The sequence below is a fragment of the Bombina bombina genome, chromosome 12 (genome assembly GCF_027579735.1).
Source record: "Bombina bombina isolate aBomBom1 chromosome 12, aBomBom1.pri, whole genome shotgun sequence".
Classification (NCBI taxonomy): Eukaryota; Metazoa; Chordata; class Amphibia; order Anura; family Bombinatoridae; genus Bombina; species Bombina bombina.
Window position 1 is genome coordinate 56,223,715 of NC_069510.1, and position 18,725 is coordinate 56,242,439.

The 18,725-nt window shown below is 41.2% G+C and overlaps 1 protein-coding gene across 1 annotated transcript in view; it reads right to left on the minus strand.

Annotated features, from left to right (window-relative positions):
- LOC128642663 (CXXC-type zinc finger protein 1) overlaps positions 1 to 18,725 on the minus strand; it is a 231,298-nt gene that overhangs the window by 130,175 nt on the left and 82,398 nt on the right. The window contains exons 4-5 of the mRNA XM_053695446.1: positions 17,487 to 17,620; positions 16,263 to 16,424 (exon numbers count right to left, since the gene is read on the minus strand). Coding sequence (XP_053551421.1) covers positions 16,263 to 16,424; positions 17,487 to 17,620 — 296 coding nt within the window. The remainder of the gene's footprint in view (positions 1 to 16,262; positions 16,425 to 17,486; positions 17,621 to 18,725) is intronic.

The window sequence follows — 18,725 nt, forward strand, 5'->3', positions numbered from 1 at the left end:
CAAATTTTCACCACAGTGTCTTAAAGCCTTAAAAGTATTGCACACCAAATTTGGAAGCTTTAACCCTTAAAATAACGGAACCGGAGCCGTTTTAACACTTTAACCCCTTTACAGTCCCTGGTATCTGCTTTGCTGAGACCCAACCAAACCCAAAGGGGAATACGATACCAAATGACGCCTTCAGAAAGCCTTTTCTAAGTATCAGAGCTCCTCTCACATGCGACTGCATGCCATGCCTCTCAAAAACAAGTGCGCCACACCGGCGCGAAAATGAGGCTCTGCTTATGCTTTGGGAAAGCCCCAGAGAAATAAGGTGTCTAATACAGTGCCTGCCGATATTATAATATCAATATACCCAGATAAAATGATTCCTCAAGGCTAAATATGTTTTTTAAAAATGAATCGATTTAGCCCAGAAAAGTCTACAATCTAAATAAGCCCTTATGAAGCCCTTATTTACCATCGTAATAAACATGGCTTACCGGATCCCATAGGGAAAAATGACAGCTTCCAGCATTACATCGTCTTGTTAGAATGTGTCATACCTCAAGCAGCAAGAGACTGCACACTGTTCCCCCAACTGAAGTTAATTGCTCTCAACAGTCCTGTGTGGAACAGCCATGGATTTTAGTTACGGTGCTAAAATCATTTTCCTCATACAAACAGAAATCTTCATCTCTTTTCTGTTTCTGAGTAAATAGTACATACCAGCACTATTTTAAAATAACAAACTCTTGATTGAATAATAAAAACTACAGTTAAACACTAAAAAACTCTAAGCCATCTCCGTGGAGATGTTGCCTGTACAACGGCAAAGAGAATGACTGGGGTAGGCGGAGCCTAGGAGGGATCATGTGACCAGCTTTGCTGGGCTCTTTGCCATTTCCTGTTGGGGAAGAGAATATCCCACAAGTAAGGATGACGCCGTGGACCGGACACACCTATGTTGGAGAAATAGCCCCATCAACTTTGGGGATCTTTTCACAAAACTCTATAGAAATTTCTGGTAAAGGATACAATTTTTTAAACCTTGAAGAAGGAATAAAAGGAGTACCTGGCTGATTCCATTCCTTAGAAATCATATCAGGAATAGCATCAGGAATAGGAAAAACCTCTGGAGTAACCACAGGAGGTTTAAAAACACCATTTAAACATTTACTAGTCTCAACGTCAAGAGGACTGGCTTCCTCAATATCCAAAGTAATTAACACTTCTTTTAACAAAGAACGAATATACTCTATTTTAAATAAATAAGTAAATTTGTCAGTGTCAATATCTGAGGAAGGATCTTCTGAATCAGATAGATCCTCATCAGAGGAGGATAAATCATTATGTTGTCAGTCATTTGAAATTCATCAACTTTATGAGAAGTTTTAAAAGACCTTTTACGTTTATTAGAAGGCGGAAATGCAGACAAAGCCTTCTGAATAGAATCAGTAAATTCATAGGTATATCATGTACATTAGAAGGTGAAGGAACTGCAACTGGCAATGTAGTTTAACTGATGGATACATTCTCTGCATGTAAAAGTTTATCATGACAACTATTACAAATGACATTCGGAGATATAATTTCCACAATCTTACAACAAATGCACTTAGCTTTGGTAGAACCGATGTCAGGCGGAAACGTTCCAACAGATACTTCTGAGACAGGATCAGATTGAGACATCTTGCAAAATGTAAAAGAAAAAACAACATATAAAGCAAAATTATCAATTTCCTTATATGACAGTTTCAGGAATGGGGAAAAAAATGCAAATAGCATAGCCCTCTGACATAGAAAAAAGGCAAGAGGCAAATAGCAATGGGGTAATAAATTAATGAATAATTTGGCGCCAAGTATGACGCACAACGTAACTGAAAAATTTTTGGCGCCAACAACATCCGGAAATGACACACGCGCGTCACTAATGACGCAACCCTGTGTAAGGACTCGGCGTCAACGGACGTACTTTCACACCAAAAAAATCTAGTGACAAGAATGACGCAATAAAGTCTAGCATTTGGCGCACCCGCGGGCCTAGTACTGCCCGCAATTTGCAAGAAATGTAGTCAATCTGAAAAAAAGACTAAACCCCAGGTAAGAAAAAATATTTCTTAATTTGTTTATTTTCCCTAAATATGAAACTGACAGTCTGCACAAGGAAATACATGAACCGGACTCATGGCAAATATAAGTACAATATATATATTTAGAACTTTATATAAATGCATAAAGTACCAAACCATAGCTGGGGTGTCTTAAGTAATAAAAAACATACTTACCGAAAGACACCCATCCACATATAGCAGGTAGCCAAACCAGTACTGAAACAGTTATCAGTAGAGGTAATGGTATATGAGAGTATATCGTCGATCTGAAAAGGGAGGTAGGAGATGAATCTCTACGACCGATAACAGAGAACCTATGAAATAGATCTCCCGTGAGGAAAACCATTGCATTCAATAGGTGATACTCCCTTCACATCCCTCTGACATTCACTGTACTCTGAGAGGAATCGGGATTTAAAATGCTGAGAAGCGCATGTCAACGTAGAAATCTTAGCACAAACTTACTTCACCACCTCCATAGAAGGCAAAGTTTGTAAAACTGAATTGTGGGTGTGGTGAGGGGTGTATTTATAGGCATTTTGAGGTTTGGGAAACTTTGCCCCTCCTGGTAGGATTGTATATCCCATACGTCACTAGCTCATGGACTCTTGAAAGAAACTGAGCCACTGAGAGAGAGAGCGCATAAGCACAGAAACTTCCACTAGAAGTTCAGTTAACGAGTGCCCACAATGTTGTATCCCCTCATTGCCCACCCCCACTGGAGGCTATCCAGCAATAAAATAAGAAAAGTCCCATACCCTAAGACATGCCACGTTTAGACAACAAGCCATGGGGACAAGGGACTCACGGTTAGAAGTCAACATGCTTGTAGTCTTCTCACCAGTGCCAGGTCTAGCAGTAGTGAATCCTCATCCTAACAGGGACCTGTAACACAAGAAAGACAGTGTAAACCTAACACTGGATTCCTGAAGGGGTGTTAGCACCTAAGTACTGGAGGAGGACAGAGAATGTTCCCTACGACCTCCAGTAGCCAACTTTCACCACAACTCTCACTGAGAGGATTACATGGCTACTCAATTAACCCCAGTCCTGTCTTGAAGGGAAAATACCCATTAAAGGATTATCTCTATCTATTTTCTTCTTAGCACCTTCTCTGCCATCCTCCTATAGAAACGAAAGGCAAAGAATGACTGGGGATATGGGGGAAGTGGGAGAGATATTTATAGCCTTTGGCTGGGGTGTCTTTGCCTCCTCCTGGTGGCCAGGTGCTGATATTCCCAACAGTAATGAATTAAGTCGTGGACTCTCCCTGCCTTTGGAAAGAAAACATACCCGGAGTGCTTAGGTACCGTAGTTAGCAGGTTAAAGGGCCATGTGCCATAATATATATGGGACCTCTATGAACCCTAACACAAATATTATTTGTGTTCGGGTTCACAGAAGTCCCATATATATTATGGTACATGGCCCACTAGTCTAAGTCAGCTATTCTGAAGGTGATCTCATGGCAGTTTGTGCGCAGCTGACAGTTTGTGCACAGTGTGCAGAAACAAGGGCTATCCTTTTTTCCTTGTATTGGAAATTCATGGGATATATTTAGATATATATCCCATGAATTTCCAATACAAGGAAAAAAGGATAGCCCCCGTTTCTGCACACTGTGGACAAACTGTCATGAGATCACCTTCAGAATAGCTGACTTAGACTAGTATTTACGAAGTACCTCTGTCAGTCCATAAACTGGGTGTACTTACCGGATTTCCTCTGTACATGTAAGACAGAGATCCGATAGATCGTTGCTGGAAAGTCCTTTCCTGAAACTGACAGTGTAGAACTTACAAGGAGTAGTACATATATCTGGTCAAACCAGGGGGAGGCAACAGAACATCCTAGTGACACCCTAGAGCTGCTTATGGGCAAGACTTCATAAAGTGTGAAGCCCCCGCCTTACTCTCCTAACCATCTCGTTAAGGAACTATTTATTGAGGAAAAACAAATAAACTGTTTAAAATGAAGAGCACCACTATCCTTGCCCTTTCCAAGAGGGAAGGGGAAGTAGGAGGGATACTTAAAGGACCACTCAATGCAGTAGAATTGCATAATTAAGAAGTGCATAGTAAAAAGACTATGCAATCACAACTACTCTGAATTTCAAATAAGCAGTAGATTTTCTGACAAATTTATTTTTTCTCCCATTTTCTGGACCCCTGTATCATGTGACAGCCATCAGCCAATCACAGACTAGTATACATATACCCTGTGAGCTTGTGCGCATGCTCAGTAGGATCTTGTTCCCCAGAAAGTGGTAATATAAAAAAATTGATAATGGAAATAAATCGGAAAGTGTCTTAAAAAGGAAATTTATGCTTACCTGATAAATTGATTTCTTCTACGATACGACGAGTCCACGGATTTCATCCTTACTTGTGGGATATTATCCTCCTGCTAAAAGGAAGTGGCAAAGAGCACCACAGCAGAGCTGTATATATAGCTCCTCCCTTCCCTCCACCCCCAGTCATTTAACCAAAGGTTTAGGAAGAGAAAGGAAAAGCTAAAAGGTGCAGAGGTGACTGAAGTTGTAAAAATAAAATATAATCTGTCTTAAAATGACAGGGAGGGCAGTGGACTCGTCGTATCGTAGAAGAAATCAATTTATCAGGTAAGCATAAATTTCCTTTTCTTCTACAAGATACGACGAGTCCACGGATTTCATCCTTACTTGTGGGATACAATACCAAAGCTACAGGACACGGATGAAAGGGAGGGACAAGACAGAGACCTAAACGGAAGGCACCACTGCTTGAATAACTTTTCTCCCAAAAACAGCCTCAGAAGAAGCAAAAGTATCAAATTTGGAAAATTTGGAAAACGTATGAAGGGACGACCAAGTCGCAGCCTTACAAATCTGTTCAACAGAAGCATCGTTTTTAAATGCCCATGTGGAAGCCACAGCCCTAGTAGAATGAGCCGTAATTCTTTCAGGAGGCTGCTGTCCAGCAGTCTCATATGCCAGACGGATGATACTCCTCAGCCAAAAAGAAAGAGAGGTAGCCGTAGCTTTTTGACCGCTACGCTTTCCAGAATAAACAATGAATAATGAAGAGGATTGACGGAAATCGTTAGTCGCCTGTAAGTAAAACTTCAAGGCACGGACCACGTCCAGGTTATGTAACAGACGCTCCTTCTTAGAAGGATTAAGACACAAAGAAGGAACAACAATTTCCTGATTAATATTCTTATTTGACACAACCTTAGGAAGAAATCCAGGTTTGGTACGTAAAACCACCTTATCAGAATGAAATATAAGATAAGGCAAGTCACATTGTAATGCTGAAAGCTCAGAAACTTTTTGAGCAGAAGAAATAGCAACTAAAAACAGAACTTTCCAAGATAATTTAATATCTATGGAATGCATGGGTTCAAACGGAAATCCTTGAAGAACTCGAAGAACTAAATTCAAACTCCAGGGAGGAGTAATTGGTCTTAATACAGGCTTAATTCTAGATAGAGCCTGACAAAAAGACTGAACATCTGCCAAACGTTTGTGAAGCAAAATTGACTAAACAGAAATTTGTCCCTTTAAAGAACTTGCTGATAACCCTTTCTCCAAACCTTCTTGGAGAAAGGACAGAATCCTGGGAATCCTAACTTTACTCCATGAGTAACCCTTGGATTCACACCAATAAAGATATTTACGCCATATCTTATGATAGATTTTTCTAGTGACAGGCTTTCGAGACTGTATCAAAGTATCGATGACCGAATCAGAGAATCCTCGCTTAGATAAAATCAAGCGTTCAATCTCCAAGCAGTCAGCTGCAGAGAAATTAGATTTGGAAGTTGGAAAGGACCTTGAATGAGAAGGTCCTGTCTCAAAGGAAGTTTCCACGGTGGCAGAGAGGACATGTCCACTAAATCCGCATACCAAGTCCTGCGTGGCCACGCAGGCGCTATCAGGATTACTGAAGCTCTCTCCTGTTTGATTCGAGCAATCACGCGTGGAAGGAGAGGAAATGGTGGAAACACATAAGCTAGGCTGAACGACCAAGGCATCTATCAGTTCGGCCTGGGGATCCCTCAACCTGGAGCCGTAACGTGGAAGCTTGGCATTCTGACGAGATGCCATCAGATCCAGTTCCGGTCTGCCCCATTGGCGAATCAATGAAGCAAACACCTCCGGATGGAGTTCCCACTCCCCCGGATAAAAAGTCTGACGACTTAGAAAATCCGCTTCCCAGTTTACTACTCCTGGGATGTAGATTGCCGACAGATAACAAGAGTGGGCCTCCGCCCATCGGATTATCTTGGATACTTCTATCATCGCCAAGGAACTCCTTGTTCCCCCCTGATGATTGATATATGCCACAGTTGTGATGTTGTCTGACTGGAATCTGATGAATTTGGCTGAAGCCAACTGAGGCCATGCCTGAAGAGCATTGAATATTGCTCTCAGTTCCAGAATATTGATTGGAAGTAGAGACTCCACCTGAGTCCAAACACCCTGAGCCTTCAGGGAATTCCAGACTGCACCCCAGCCCAGAAGACTGGCGTCCGTTGTCACTCTCACCCACGAGGGTCTGCGGAAACATGTCCCCTGGGACAGATGATCCGACAACAACCACCAAAGAAGAGAGTCTCTGGTCTCTTGATCCAGATTTATCTGAGGAGATAAATTTGCATAGTTCCCATTCCACTGTCCGAGCATGAACAGCTGCAGTGGCCTGAGATGAAAGCGGGCAAACGGAATGATGTCCATTGCCGCTACCATTAAAGAGATACTAAACCCAATTTTTTTATTTCATGATTCAGATAGAGCATGAGATTTTAAGCACCTTTCTAATTTACTCCTATTATCAATTTTTCTTTGTTCTCATGCTATGTTAATTTGAAAAAGCAGTACTGTAAGCTTTAGAGCCAGACCATTTTTTGTTCATTACATGGGTAGCACTTGCTGATATGTGGCTAAATGTAGCAAACTAATCAGCAGCTCTACCAAGGTGCTGAACTAAAAAATGGGTCGGCTCCTAACCTTTTATTACTGCTTTTTCAAATCAAGATAACATGAGAACAAAGAAAAATTTATAATAGGAGTAAATTAGAAAGTTGCTTAAAATTGCATGCTCTATCTGAATCATGAAAGAAAAAATGAGGGGTTAGTATCCCTTTAATCCAATGACCTCCATACAATGAGCCACTGATGGCCGACGAATGGACTGAAGTGCTCGGCAAGTATTTAGAATCTTTGATCTTCTGACCTCCGTCAGAAATATTTTCATGTCTACCGAGTCCCCAAGAAGGGAATCCTTGTCCGTGGAACTAGCAAACTCTTTTCTATGTTCACCTTCCAACCGTGAGTTCTCAGGAAAGACAATACTATGTCCGTGTGAGATTTTGTCAAATGATAAGTTGACACCTGAATCAGAATATCGTCCAGATAAGGCGCCACTGCTATGCCCCCCGGATGAGAGTACCGCTAGAAGAGAACCTAGAACCTTTGTGAAGATTCTGGGTGCTGTGGCCAACCCAAAGGGAAGAGCCACGAACTGATAATGTTTGTCCAGGAAGGCAAACCTTTGGAACTGATGATGATCCTTGTGAATAGGGATATTATTATCAGGTATTTGTAGAGCACCAACAGATTCTGCAGCGCTGTAAACATAGTCGGTGTACAGGATAGCTTTTGTAGGGGTCAAGTGGGTAGAGGGCCCTGCCGAGAGTTTCACTGTTGTAGTCGTATCTTATGAAGTGATCTGTAAACAGCTGGGCCCATAGGCTTACAATCTAAGGGGTTCAAGGGGAAAGCAATGGCGTTAGGAAAGGTGTTGGTTGTATGCATCCCTGAATAGTAGAGTTTTTAGGGAGTGCTTGAAGCTGTTAAAACTAGGGGAGAGTCTTAAGGAGCAAGGCAGGGAATTCCACAAGATGGGGGCCAGTCTGGAGAAGTCCTGTAAACATGAATGTGAGGAAGTAACAAGAGAGGAGGAGAGGAGGAGATCCTGAGCTGATTGAAGGGGACGGGAGGGATAGTATCTAGAGACAAGTTCTGAGATGTAGGGGGGAGCAGTGCAGTTGAGAGCTTTATATGTCAGGGTGAGGATTTTGTGTTTAATCCTAGAGGCAAGAGGAAGCCAGTGAAGGGATTGGCAGAGAGGTGCAACAGATGAAGGACGAGTAAGGAAGATGAGCCTGGCAGAGGCATTCATAATGGATTGTAAAGGAGCTATGCGGCAGCTAGGTAGACCAGAGAGGACGGAATTGCAGTAGTCGAGGCGGGAAAGGATGAGAGAGTGGATTAAAATCTTGGTTGTTTCTTGTGTAAGGAAATGTCTAATTTTAGCAATGTTTTTAAGGTGGAAGTGGCAGGCTTTAGCCAAGGACTGAATGTGAGGAGTGAAGGAAAGATCTGAGTCAAGATCAAGTGTGACCCCAAGACATCGGGCGTGCGGGGTAGGGGTAATGATGGAATTATCAACAGTTATAGAAATTTTGGGGGTGGAGACATTGGAAGAAGGGGGAAAAATAAGGAGTTCAGTTTTGGAGAGATTTTGTTTAAGGTAGTGAGAGGACATCCAAGATGAGATGTGAGAAAGACAGTTAGTGACACGGGTTAGTAAGGAAGGAGGTAGGTCTGGTGCAGAGAGGTAGATTTGGGTGTCATCGGCATACAAATGGTATTGAAACCCATGGGACTTTATTAAGGAACCTAGTGACGACGTGTAGATTGAAAAGAGAAGGGGACCAAGGACAGAGCCTTGAGGTACCCCAACAGAAAGTGGTAACGGGGCAGAGGATGCTCCGGAGAAGGATACACTAAATGTACGGTTAGTCAGATAGGAAGAGAACCACGAGAGAGCTGTGTCACAGATGCCGAAGGATTGGAGGGTTTGGAGCAGAAGAGGGTGGTCAACAGTGTCAAAGGCTGCAGACAGGTCAAGGAGGATAAGCAGAGAGAAGTGGCCTTTGGATTTTGCTGTAAGTAGGTCATTGGTAACCTTGAAAATTGCTGTCTCTGTAGAGTGATGGGAACGAAATCCAGATTGCAGTGGGTCAAGAAGAGAGTTTAGTGTAAGGAAATAGGATAGACGTGCATAAACTAGCTTTTCGAGGAGCTTTGAGGCAAGAGGGAGTAGGGAAATAAGGCGGTAATTGGAAGGGGAGGTTGGATCAAGGGAAGATTTTTTGAGGATAGGTGTGACCAGTGCATGTTTTAGAGATGAGGGAAATATACCAGTGCTGAGGGAGAGGTTGAAAACGTGTGTGAGTATGGGGGTGAGGGTAGAAGAGAGGGAAGGGAGTAGCTATGAGGGGATGGGGTCGAGGGGACAGGTAGTGAGGTGGGAGGACAGTATAAGGGCAGAAACTTCATCCTCATTAACAGGGGCAAAAGAGCTGCATTTTTGGATATTTGGGTTTTGGGTGGGTGGGAGATTGGAAGTATGTTGAGAGCTGATTTCACTTCTGATGGAGTCAATTTTGTTGTTGAAGTGGCTTGCAAAATCTTGAGCTGAGAGAGAGGTTGTGTTAGGAGGTGGGGGTGGGCGGAGAAGAGTGTTGAACGTGGAGAACAGACGTTTAGGGTTAGAGGAAAGAGTAGAGATGAGATTAGAAAAATATTATTGCTTATAAAGATTAAGGGCAGAATAGTAGGAGTTCAGGATGAACTTGTAGTGAAGAAAGTCAGCTGAACTCCGAGATTTCCTCCAATGTCGCTCAGCAGTACGGGAGCATCTGCGTAGGTATCGTGTCAGAGGAGTATGCCAGGGCTGAGGATGAGAGTGTGGTTTCTGAGCTAAGGTTGGAGGGGCCAGAGTGTCAATGACCGATGTAAGGGTGGAATTATACTGGCAGATAGATTGGTCAGGGCAGGAAAAGGAGGTGATGGATGAGAGGAGAGGTTTGAGAGAGCTAGCGAGCTGATGCAGATCTAGTGACTTAGTGCTTCTGTGAAGTTTGGTGTGAGGGGTAGAGGGAGGGGGAGTTGTAGGTAGGGAAGTGATGTTGCAAGTTAGGAGATGATGGTCAGAGAGAGGAAAAGGGGAGTTTGTTAAATTTGAAAGAGTGCATCGATTTGTGAAAATCAGATCAAGGGAATGACCATCTTTGTGAGTGGGAGGGTCAGCCAATTGTGACAGGCCGAAAGAGGAAGTCAGTTGAAGAAGTTGTATTGCAGAGGAGACATTGGGATTGTCAAGAGGGATGTTAAAGTCGCCAAGAATGAGGGCAGGGGTGTCTGAGGAAAGGAAATAAGGAAGCCAGGCAGCAAAGTGATCTAAAAATTGAGTTGGGGAGCCAGGGGGGCGGTATATGACTGCAACACGTATAGAGAGGGGAGAGAATAACCGAATCATGTGTGCTTCAAATGAAGAAAATGTGAGTGAAGAGAAGGGCTGTATTTGTTGGAAGGTGCAACGAGAGGAAAGTAAAATACCGACACCACCTCCTTGTCTATTTCCAGACCTAGGAGTGTGGCTGAAATGGAGACCCCCATGTGACAGTGCAGCAGTGGATGCTGTGTCTGAAGCAGAGAGCCAGGTTTCTGTAAGAGCCAGAAGGTTAAGAGAGTGGGAGATAAAGAGATCATGGATAGAAGTGAGCTTGTTGCAAACAGAGCGAGAGTTCCAAAGTGCACAAAAGAAGGGGGAGGGGTTTTTAGATGTAAGAGGAATGCGATTAAGGTTACCAGAGTTTAGTTTATGAAGTCTATTGAAAGGCACACAAGGTTGTGAAAGGCTAGGAGGTTGTGAGTGACCAGGATTAGGGGAGATGTCGCCAGTAGCTAGTATGAGCAAGAGGGAGAGTTACATGAGATGAGAAGCAGATTTGCAGTAATGAGACTGTTGTTTGGCTGAAGTGCAGGGGGGAGAGAGAGTGTTTAGGAATAGGTAAAGTTCATGAGTACAAAAGTAAGGCGAGTATAAGAGAGATGGGCTAATGAACAGTGCAGGTGGAGAGGGAGAAGAAGTAAGTGAGTAATGTAGTTTGTTATAGAGACAAGAGTTGGCAAAAAGGAATATGAAGATATTGAGCATTATTATGAAAGTGGGAACCAAGTAAACACATAGTATTACAAGAGTACTTGCCTTGTGTCTTGCCCTTTGCCCAATCCTTGTTCAATTCCTGTATAATTCTTAAAAATTAGTGCCTCACTTAAAAAATGTTCACTTTGAAAATGTGAACATATGCTATTGTTAAAAAGTACACTGTCGGAAATATATACAGGTAGGGCAGTCAGCTGAGTCCACTAAATTTAGTTAATTGCTAATCAAAGACAGTTGGTAAGGCCAATTGGAATGTTAGAATCTGGTCAGGGTGAGATGAGTTAAGTAAACAGACAATAAAATTTGGAGGGGGTTAAAACTGTGACATAAGAAAACTATAAATTTTAGAGTTATAGCAAGTATTGATAAGGATTGTGCATTGCATGGCAAATAACTAGACATTAGAATTGAGACATCAGGAAAAATCATTACAAAAAATGCAGGACTTAATTTTAACAGCCTAAATTCATGTGCTCAATATATATATACACAGAGAGACTTGGTATAAAATGACAGAAAAGCAGGGAATAGCAGGATTTCAATGCAGGGCCTTAATTCACGTACCAAAAAGAGAGAATTGGTGTAAAATGACAGAAAAGCAGGGAATAGCAGGATTTCAATGCAGGGCCTTAATTCACGTACCAAAAAGAGAGACTTGGTGTAAAATGACAGAAAAGCAGGGAATATCAGGATTTCAATGCAGGGCCTTAATTCACGTACCTGAAAGCAGAAGAGACAGTAGGTTAACTCAGTAGGGATATGAAGGTATGCATCCTTCAAGTCCACGGTAGTCATATATTGACCCTCCTGGATCATTGGTAAGATTGTTCGTATAGTCTCCATCTTGAATGATGGAACTCTGAGAAACTTGTTTAGACACTTGAGATCTAAAATGGGACTGAAAGTTCCCTCTTTATTGGGAACCACGAAAAGATTTGAGTAAAACCCCTGCCCCTGTTACAGTTTTGGAATGGGACAAATTACTCCCATGGTAGAGAGGCCTCTCTTTTTATCTGGTCTACAGATAATCGTGAAAGATGAAATCTCCCTCTTGGGAGAAAATCCTTTAATTCCAGTTGATACCCGTGTGTCACGATTTCCAGTGCCCAAGGGTCCTGAACATCTCTTGCCCAAGCCTGAGCAAAGAAAGAAAGTCTGCCCCCTACTAGATCCGGTCCCGGATCGGGGGCTGCCCCTTCATGCTGTCTTTGTAGCAGCAGCGGGCTTCTTGGATTGTTTACCTTTATTCCAAGCTTAGTTGGGTCTCCAGACTGACTTGGATTGAGCAAAATTCCCTTCCTGCTTTGTGGAGGAAGAGGAAGCAGAGGGTCCTCCTTTAAAGTTTAGAAAAGAACGAAAATTATTTTGTTTACCCCTCATCTTAACAGACTTATCCTGAGGTAGGGCATGGCCTTTACCTCCAGTAATGTCAGAAATGATTTCCTAAAATTGAGGCCCGAATAGGGTCTTACCTTTAAAAGGAATAGCTAAAAGCTTCGATTTTGATGACACATCAGCAGACCAAGATTTGAGCCATAATGCTCTACGCGCTAAAATGGCAAATCCTGCATTTTTCGCCGCTAGTTTAGCAATTTGAAAAGCGGCATCAGAATAAAAGAATTAGCTAGCTTGAGAGCCTTAATTCTATCCAAAATGTCATCTAATGGAGTCTCAACCTTCAGAGACTCTTCTAGAGCATCAAACCAAAAAGCTGCTGCAGTAGTAACTGGAACAATGCAAGCCGTAGGTTGTAAAAGGAAACCCTGATGAATAAATTTCTTTAGAAGACCCTCCAACTTCTTATCCATAGGGTCTTTGAAAGCGTAACTGTCCTCAATGGGTAGAGTTGTACGCTTAGCCAGGGTAGAAATAGCTCCCTCCACCTTAGGGACCGTTTGCCAAGAATCCTGAATGGTGTCTGATATGGGAAACATTTTCTTAAAATTAGGAGGGGGAGAGAACGATATACCTGGTCTATCCCATTCCTTTTTTACAATTTCCAAAATTCTTTTAGGAACTGGAAAAACATCAGTGTAAGTAGGCACCTCTAGATATTTGTGCATCTTACACAATTTCTCTGGTGGTATCACAATAGTATCACAATCACCCAGAGTCACTAAAACCTCCCGAAGTAACAGGTGGAGGTGTTCAAGCTTAAATTTAATCAAATTTAAATAAATCACGTCCGAATCTGTCTGAGGTAACACATTTCCTGAGTCTGAAAGTTCTCCCTCAGACAGCAATTCCTTACCCCCAACTCAGAGCACTGTGAGGGTACATCGGAAATAGCCAATAAAGCATCAGAGGATTCAGTATTCACATTAATACCTGACCTCCTGCAACACTGGTAATTTAGATAATACCTCTGTAAGGGTAGTTGACATAACTGCAGCCATCTCCTGCAGAGTAAAAGAATTAGACGCACTAGAGGTACTTGGCGTCGCTTGTGTGGGTGTTAAAGGTTGTGACACTTGGGGAGAATTGGATGGCATATCCTGATTCTCTTCAGACTGAGAATCATCCTTAGGCACACTTTCTTGACCTAAAATATGCTTTTTACAATGTAAGGCCCTTTCAGTACAAGAGGTACACAACGTAAGAGGGGGTTCCACAATGGCTTCCAAACACATAGAGCAATGAGTTTCCTCAATGTCAGAGATGTTGAACAGACTAGTAATAACCACAATAGTCGTTAAACACTTTATTTATTGAATTAAACAATTTTTTGAAAAACGTGTACTGCGCCTTTAAGAGTTAAAAAAGCACACAATTTTTTCCAAACTGCCTAAAAACGTTAAATAACGCTATCTAAATTAGCTACACATATACAATAGTGCCAAAAATTATTGCACCCTAAGAGCAAGGGGTAAAATTAACCTCTAAAAGATTTTTATAGCAAAAAATGTATTTGATTTCAAAAAAACGATCCCTGCACCTCGCCACAGCTCTGCTGAGGTGCCTACCTGCCCCCAGGGTACTGCAAAAAGACTCGACAACGATCCGGTTAACAGGACATCAGTTTAGGCCCATCCGGAGCTAATGCCTGCTGCCTTCTCAGCCAGAGTAACTGCGCGTATGAGCGCACAAAAATAGGCCCCGCCCATCATGGACGACGTTCACCTCAGCCTGTACAACCGCATGGGAAGCGGTTTAGCCATAAGCCATGTGGTCCCCAAAACACAACCTCATAAAACAGCCATATAATTGTTTGTTATCTACAAATAAAAACAAAACCGTTAAGCTGCCTCTCCCAGTGTCTCTGATATATGCTGCAATAAGCCCTTTGCTGCATTAAAGCCCAGTACTATGTTAATAAATAATACACACAGGTTTTTCAGTAATACCCTCTGTTTCAACAGGTCTACTGCTTACCCCTTCCCTTGCAGGGAAAAAATGTCAGCCAGTTCTGATACACTAAGTCTCCTCAGAAATAAAGGACTGAACATACCTCAATGCTGCTTGTATCATGAAACCGTTCTCCACACTGAAGATTTCTCTTGTACTACCTTCAGAAGATCTGTGGGAACCAATATGGATCTTAGTTACATCCGCTAAGATCATCAACCTCAGGGCAGAATTCTTCTTCCATATCCTCCCTGAGGAAAATAGTACTCACCGGTACCATTTAAAATAAAAAAACTTCTTGATTGAAGAAACTAAAACACCTCACTTTACCTCTTCCTAGTACTAAACACAGGCAAAGAGAATGACTGGGGGTGGAGGGAAGGGAGGAGCTATATATACAGCTCTGCTGTGGTGCTCTTTGCCACTTCCTGTTAGCAGGAGGATAATATCCCACAAGTAAGAATGAAATCTGTGGACTCATCGTATCTTGTAGAAGAAACTGCATGCTTTATCTGAATCATAAAAGTTTAATTTTGACTTGAGTGTCCCTTTAAGCTCTGGTGTAGGGTGTCTTTGCCTCCTCCTGGTGGCCATGTGATTTAATTCCCAAGAGTAAGGTCTCGTGGACTCTTACTACCTTTAGAAAGAAATGAATACTGTATTTCCAGTACTGCCCCCCCCCCAAAAAAAAAAAAAAAATAGATGATGTTCAAACTGTACAAAAAAAAGTTAAATAAAAGTAAAATATAAACTTCCTAATCCAAGCAACACAGCTCTCATTATGATTTATGTATTCTTACCCCTTCCAGACCTTCTAAACTGAAGCTGGGACAGAAAAGATAGATGCCGAGAAAAGCCAGGGAAGAAGGAGAAGAGGGGCGGGCTCAGTACCAAAAACAAACACCTTCACTCCCTGAGGCATGCCAACACATAAGAATAAAATTGTATCCACACATTTATTTTAAAAAAGTGGCCACGCAAGAGTGCTGTCAAATACATTTACAAATTTAAATAGACAGTACCCCAAAGTTATTTTGCAATAAAATGTGCCCCCTAATTCCTTATTGTAATAGGCAATGCTGCAAAACATACAATTGTCAAAAACTGGAAATCAACTGGAATTCCTACAGTACCTAATTGGATAGACACTTGCAACACAATGTTAAGTTTAGAAGAATACCACTATGTAAAAACCAAACATATCACTGTATATCAGAATATTATGTTTTATTGGAAATCATATATAGCATCAAAATTTCCAAAACATTAAAATATACAATGGTGCAATACACTTATATAACGGATAAACCCTGAAAAATGTTACACCATGTATAAATCTAATAAATTTACTCCTGACTCATCTTACACCTAAATGGAGAAATACTCAGTCCAAACTACTGGTACTTGCACAAATGTTGTTGTTTCCAAACTTTAGATTTTTCTGTTTTTCTATGTATACTATTCTAAACTGTATTACTTAAAATGTTGGACCAAAAAATAAAACTTGTACATCATATTATATTCTGATTCTCTTTCCACTGGTTGTACAAAAATATCAAACGTAATATTTATACTTTACTAGGTCAATAAAAAAAAGTGCCCCCAAAATTGTCCAGGTGTGTTAAATATTGTGTAATGAGATATGTCCCTAGACTATGTGATACTTTACCAATGTACAGTTGGGCTATGTCTATTATTACATGTGCTTAATTTTCTTGGTAATTTTTTTAAAGAAGCAGCACTATAGGGAGCTAGCGAAACATTTTAAGTCAATCAATGAGAGGAAGCAAGATATTAGTTTTAGTGAAGTAGTCCTCAGACTTACCCTTGCTCTCACTTGACACTGTCGGAGCCGGCACTTCTGTCGTATTTTGTTGGGACCCCCAAACTTTTTCATGTCTCTGCAAAAGTCACACTGGCCACAGTCCTCAGTTCTGCTACAGGATTCACACTCCCCACACATTCGGGCTGAGCGTTTAATCTGTTGCTGCATTGGAAAATATGTTAGCACATTAAAAAAAATAAAAAAAAATTACTCTTAAAACACGTTACAGCAGCCAGTATACACTATCACAGTGCACAACTGGCTCCTAATTCTGTAAAACAACAGAACAAAACCTCCCAAATAGGTCAACATTCTATACTAATAGTTCTGAATGCTACATCATGTTCTATTACCCAACTTCTCATATCTCTGCATCTTAAATCAAAATGTTCGGCATCTGGAAAACACAAGCACACAACTCCCTAATACACATGAAGTTGACGTAAGAATAACCAACGTATAAAATACAGGAATCTTACATTCAAGCTGCTCATTGCATAAGTCAAAGCAAATGTGGAAATTATCTCTACAAGGCACGGACTTTAGGATTGTATATAGTGTGTCTTAATAAGCTACCCAAGCTCATTTAATTGATCTTACAAACAGAGCAAGCATTAGTAGTCTGAGAGTGTGATATCACTACAAGGACCTATGCACAATGCCCAAAAACAATATACAAGATATACACAATGGCTTCCATTACATTCACCACACCATGCCAAAACAAGCAGATACACAGGTATGAATTTTCGTATAGTATGTAGCCCTTAAATGGACATTAAACATTTTGAGATGGTAATATAAAATGATAAATCCTATATAAAAAAAAATAAACTGTAAAATATACTTTCATTATTTATTTTGTCCCCTTTTCCTGTAATTCCATTCTGAAATTGTGAGCTCTCCAGTTCCTGTTAGAAATGGAAGTGCAGAGAACTGTTATATTGTATGCAAAACAGCCATTGGCTGCACACTCTAGTTACCTATGTATAAAACTGTCCCTAATTGGCCACAGCAGAAAAGGTAACCTAAGTTACAACATGGCAGCTCCCATTGTTTTATATATACTAAAACTTATTTTGTCAATATTTAAACAGCTAATTAAACTTTAAAATACATATACATGTTAGGTAGGTAGGTAGCTAGGTCAGACTAATCTTTTATTTGAATGCATCATTCTATCTAGCATTTATTTAGTGTTTAATGTCCCTTCAAGCTTGTTACTTTGCTACTGTTGCTGTTCTTCCTCTTCTCTGTCTTTGCTCTTTCCTCTCTCTCTTCCTTCTCTCTCTCTGGCTCCCGCTCCCTTTCCCTGGACTTCTTGTGTCGGTATTTGATCTCCAGGCTGTGGTTTTTCTCTGTATGACGAAATAAACAGGAACATATTTTATTATTATACTTTATCCATAAAAGTGCCAACATATTCTGCAGCACTGTCCATGGGTACAACTGACATACGTAAAACAATGATGCAATACTTATAAGAGACAAGAAACCAATTAAACAAATACAGGAGGAATTAAGGACCCTATTCCCATGGGACTTTGCAATCTAGGAGGATGAGAATCAAAAGGTGAGAATCAAGAGTAAGAACATTGTTAAATACAAAGTTGGATGAGGGCACTTATTAAGCAAGTGGAATTCTGATTAAGAAGTCTGATTAGGGGGAACGTCTGACAGCACAAGGAAGTGCGTTCCAGTGGGTTGGTGCCGCACAAGAGAAGTCCTGCAGTGTAGCATGGGAAGAGGTGATCATAGAAGATGCAAGGAGCAGGTTGAATCTTAGGGGGTAGGCTGGAGTATATTTATTGATTAGGGAGAACAGGTAGAGGGGAGTGGCACTGGTAAGGGCCTTGTAGGTCAGGGTGAGAACTTTGAATTGCCTAGCAGAGTCATTTAGGATGGATTGAAGTGGGGATAGGATGGCCAGTTAGTAGGTTATTGCAGAAATCAAGACAGGAAATTACAAGGGAGTGGATTAGTTGCTTAAGGGACAGTCTAGGCCAAAATAAACTTTCATGATTCAGATAGAGCATGTCATTTTAAACAATTTTCCAATTTACTTTTATCACCAATTTTACTTTGGTATTCTTAGTTGAAAGCTTAACCTAGGAGGTTCAAATGCTAATTTCTTAGACCTTGAAGGCCGCCTCTTTTCAGAATGCATTTTAACAGTTTTTCACCACTAGAGGGTGCTAGTTCATGTATTTCATATAGATAACACTGTGCTCTGGCACGTGAAGTTATCTGGGAGCAGGCACTGATTGGCTAAACTGCAAGTCTGTCAAAAGAACTGAAAGGGGCAGTTTGCAGAGGCTTAGATACAAGATAATCACAGAGGTAAAAAGTATATTAATATAACTGTGTTGGTTCCTGGGGTGTTCTTTGCCTCCAACTGGTGGCCAGGAGTTGAATTCTCACTAGTAATTGAATGGATTTGTGGACTCTCCATGCCATTGGAAA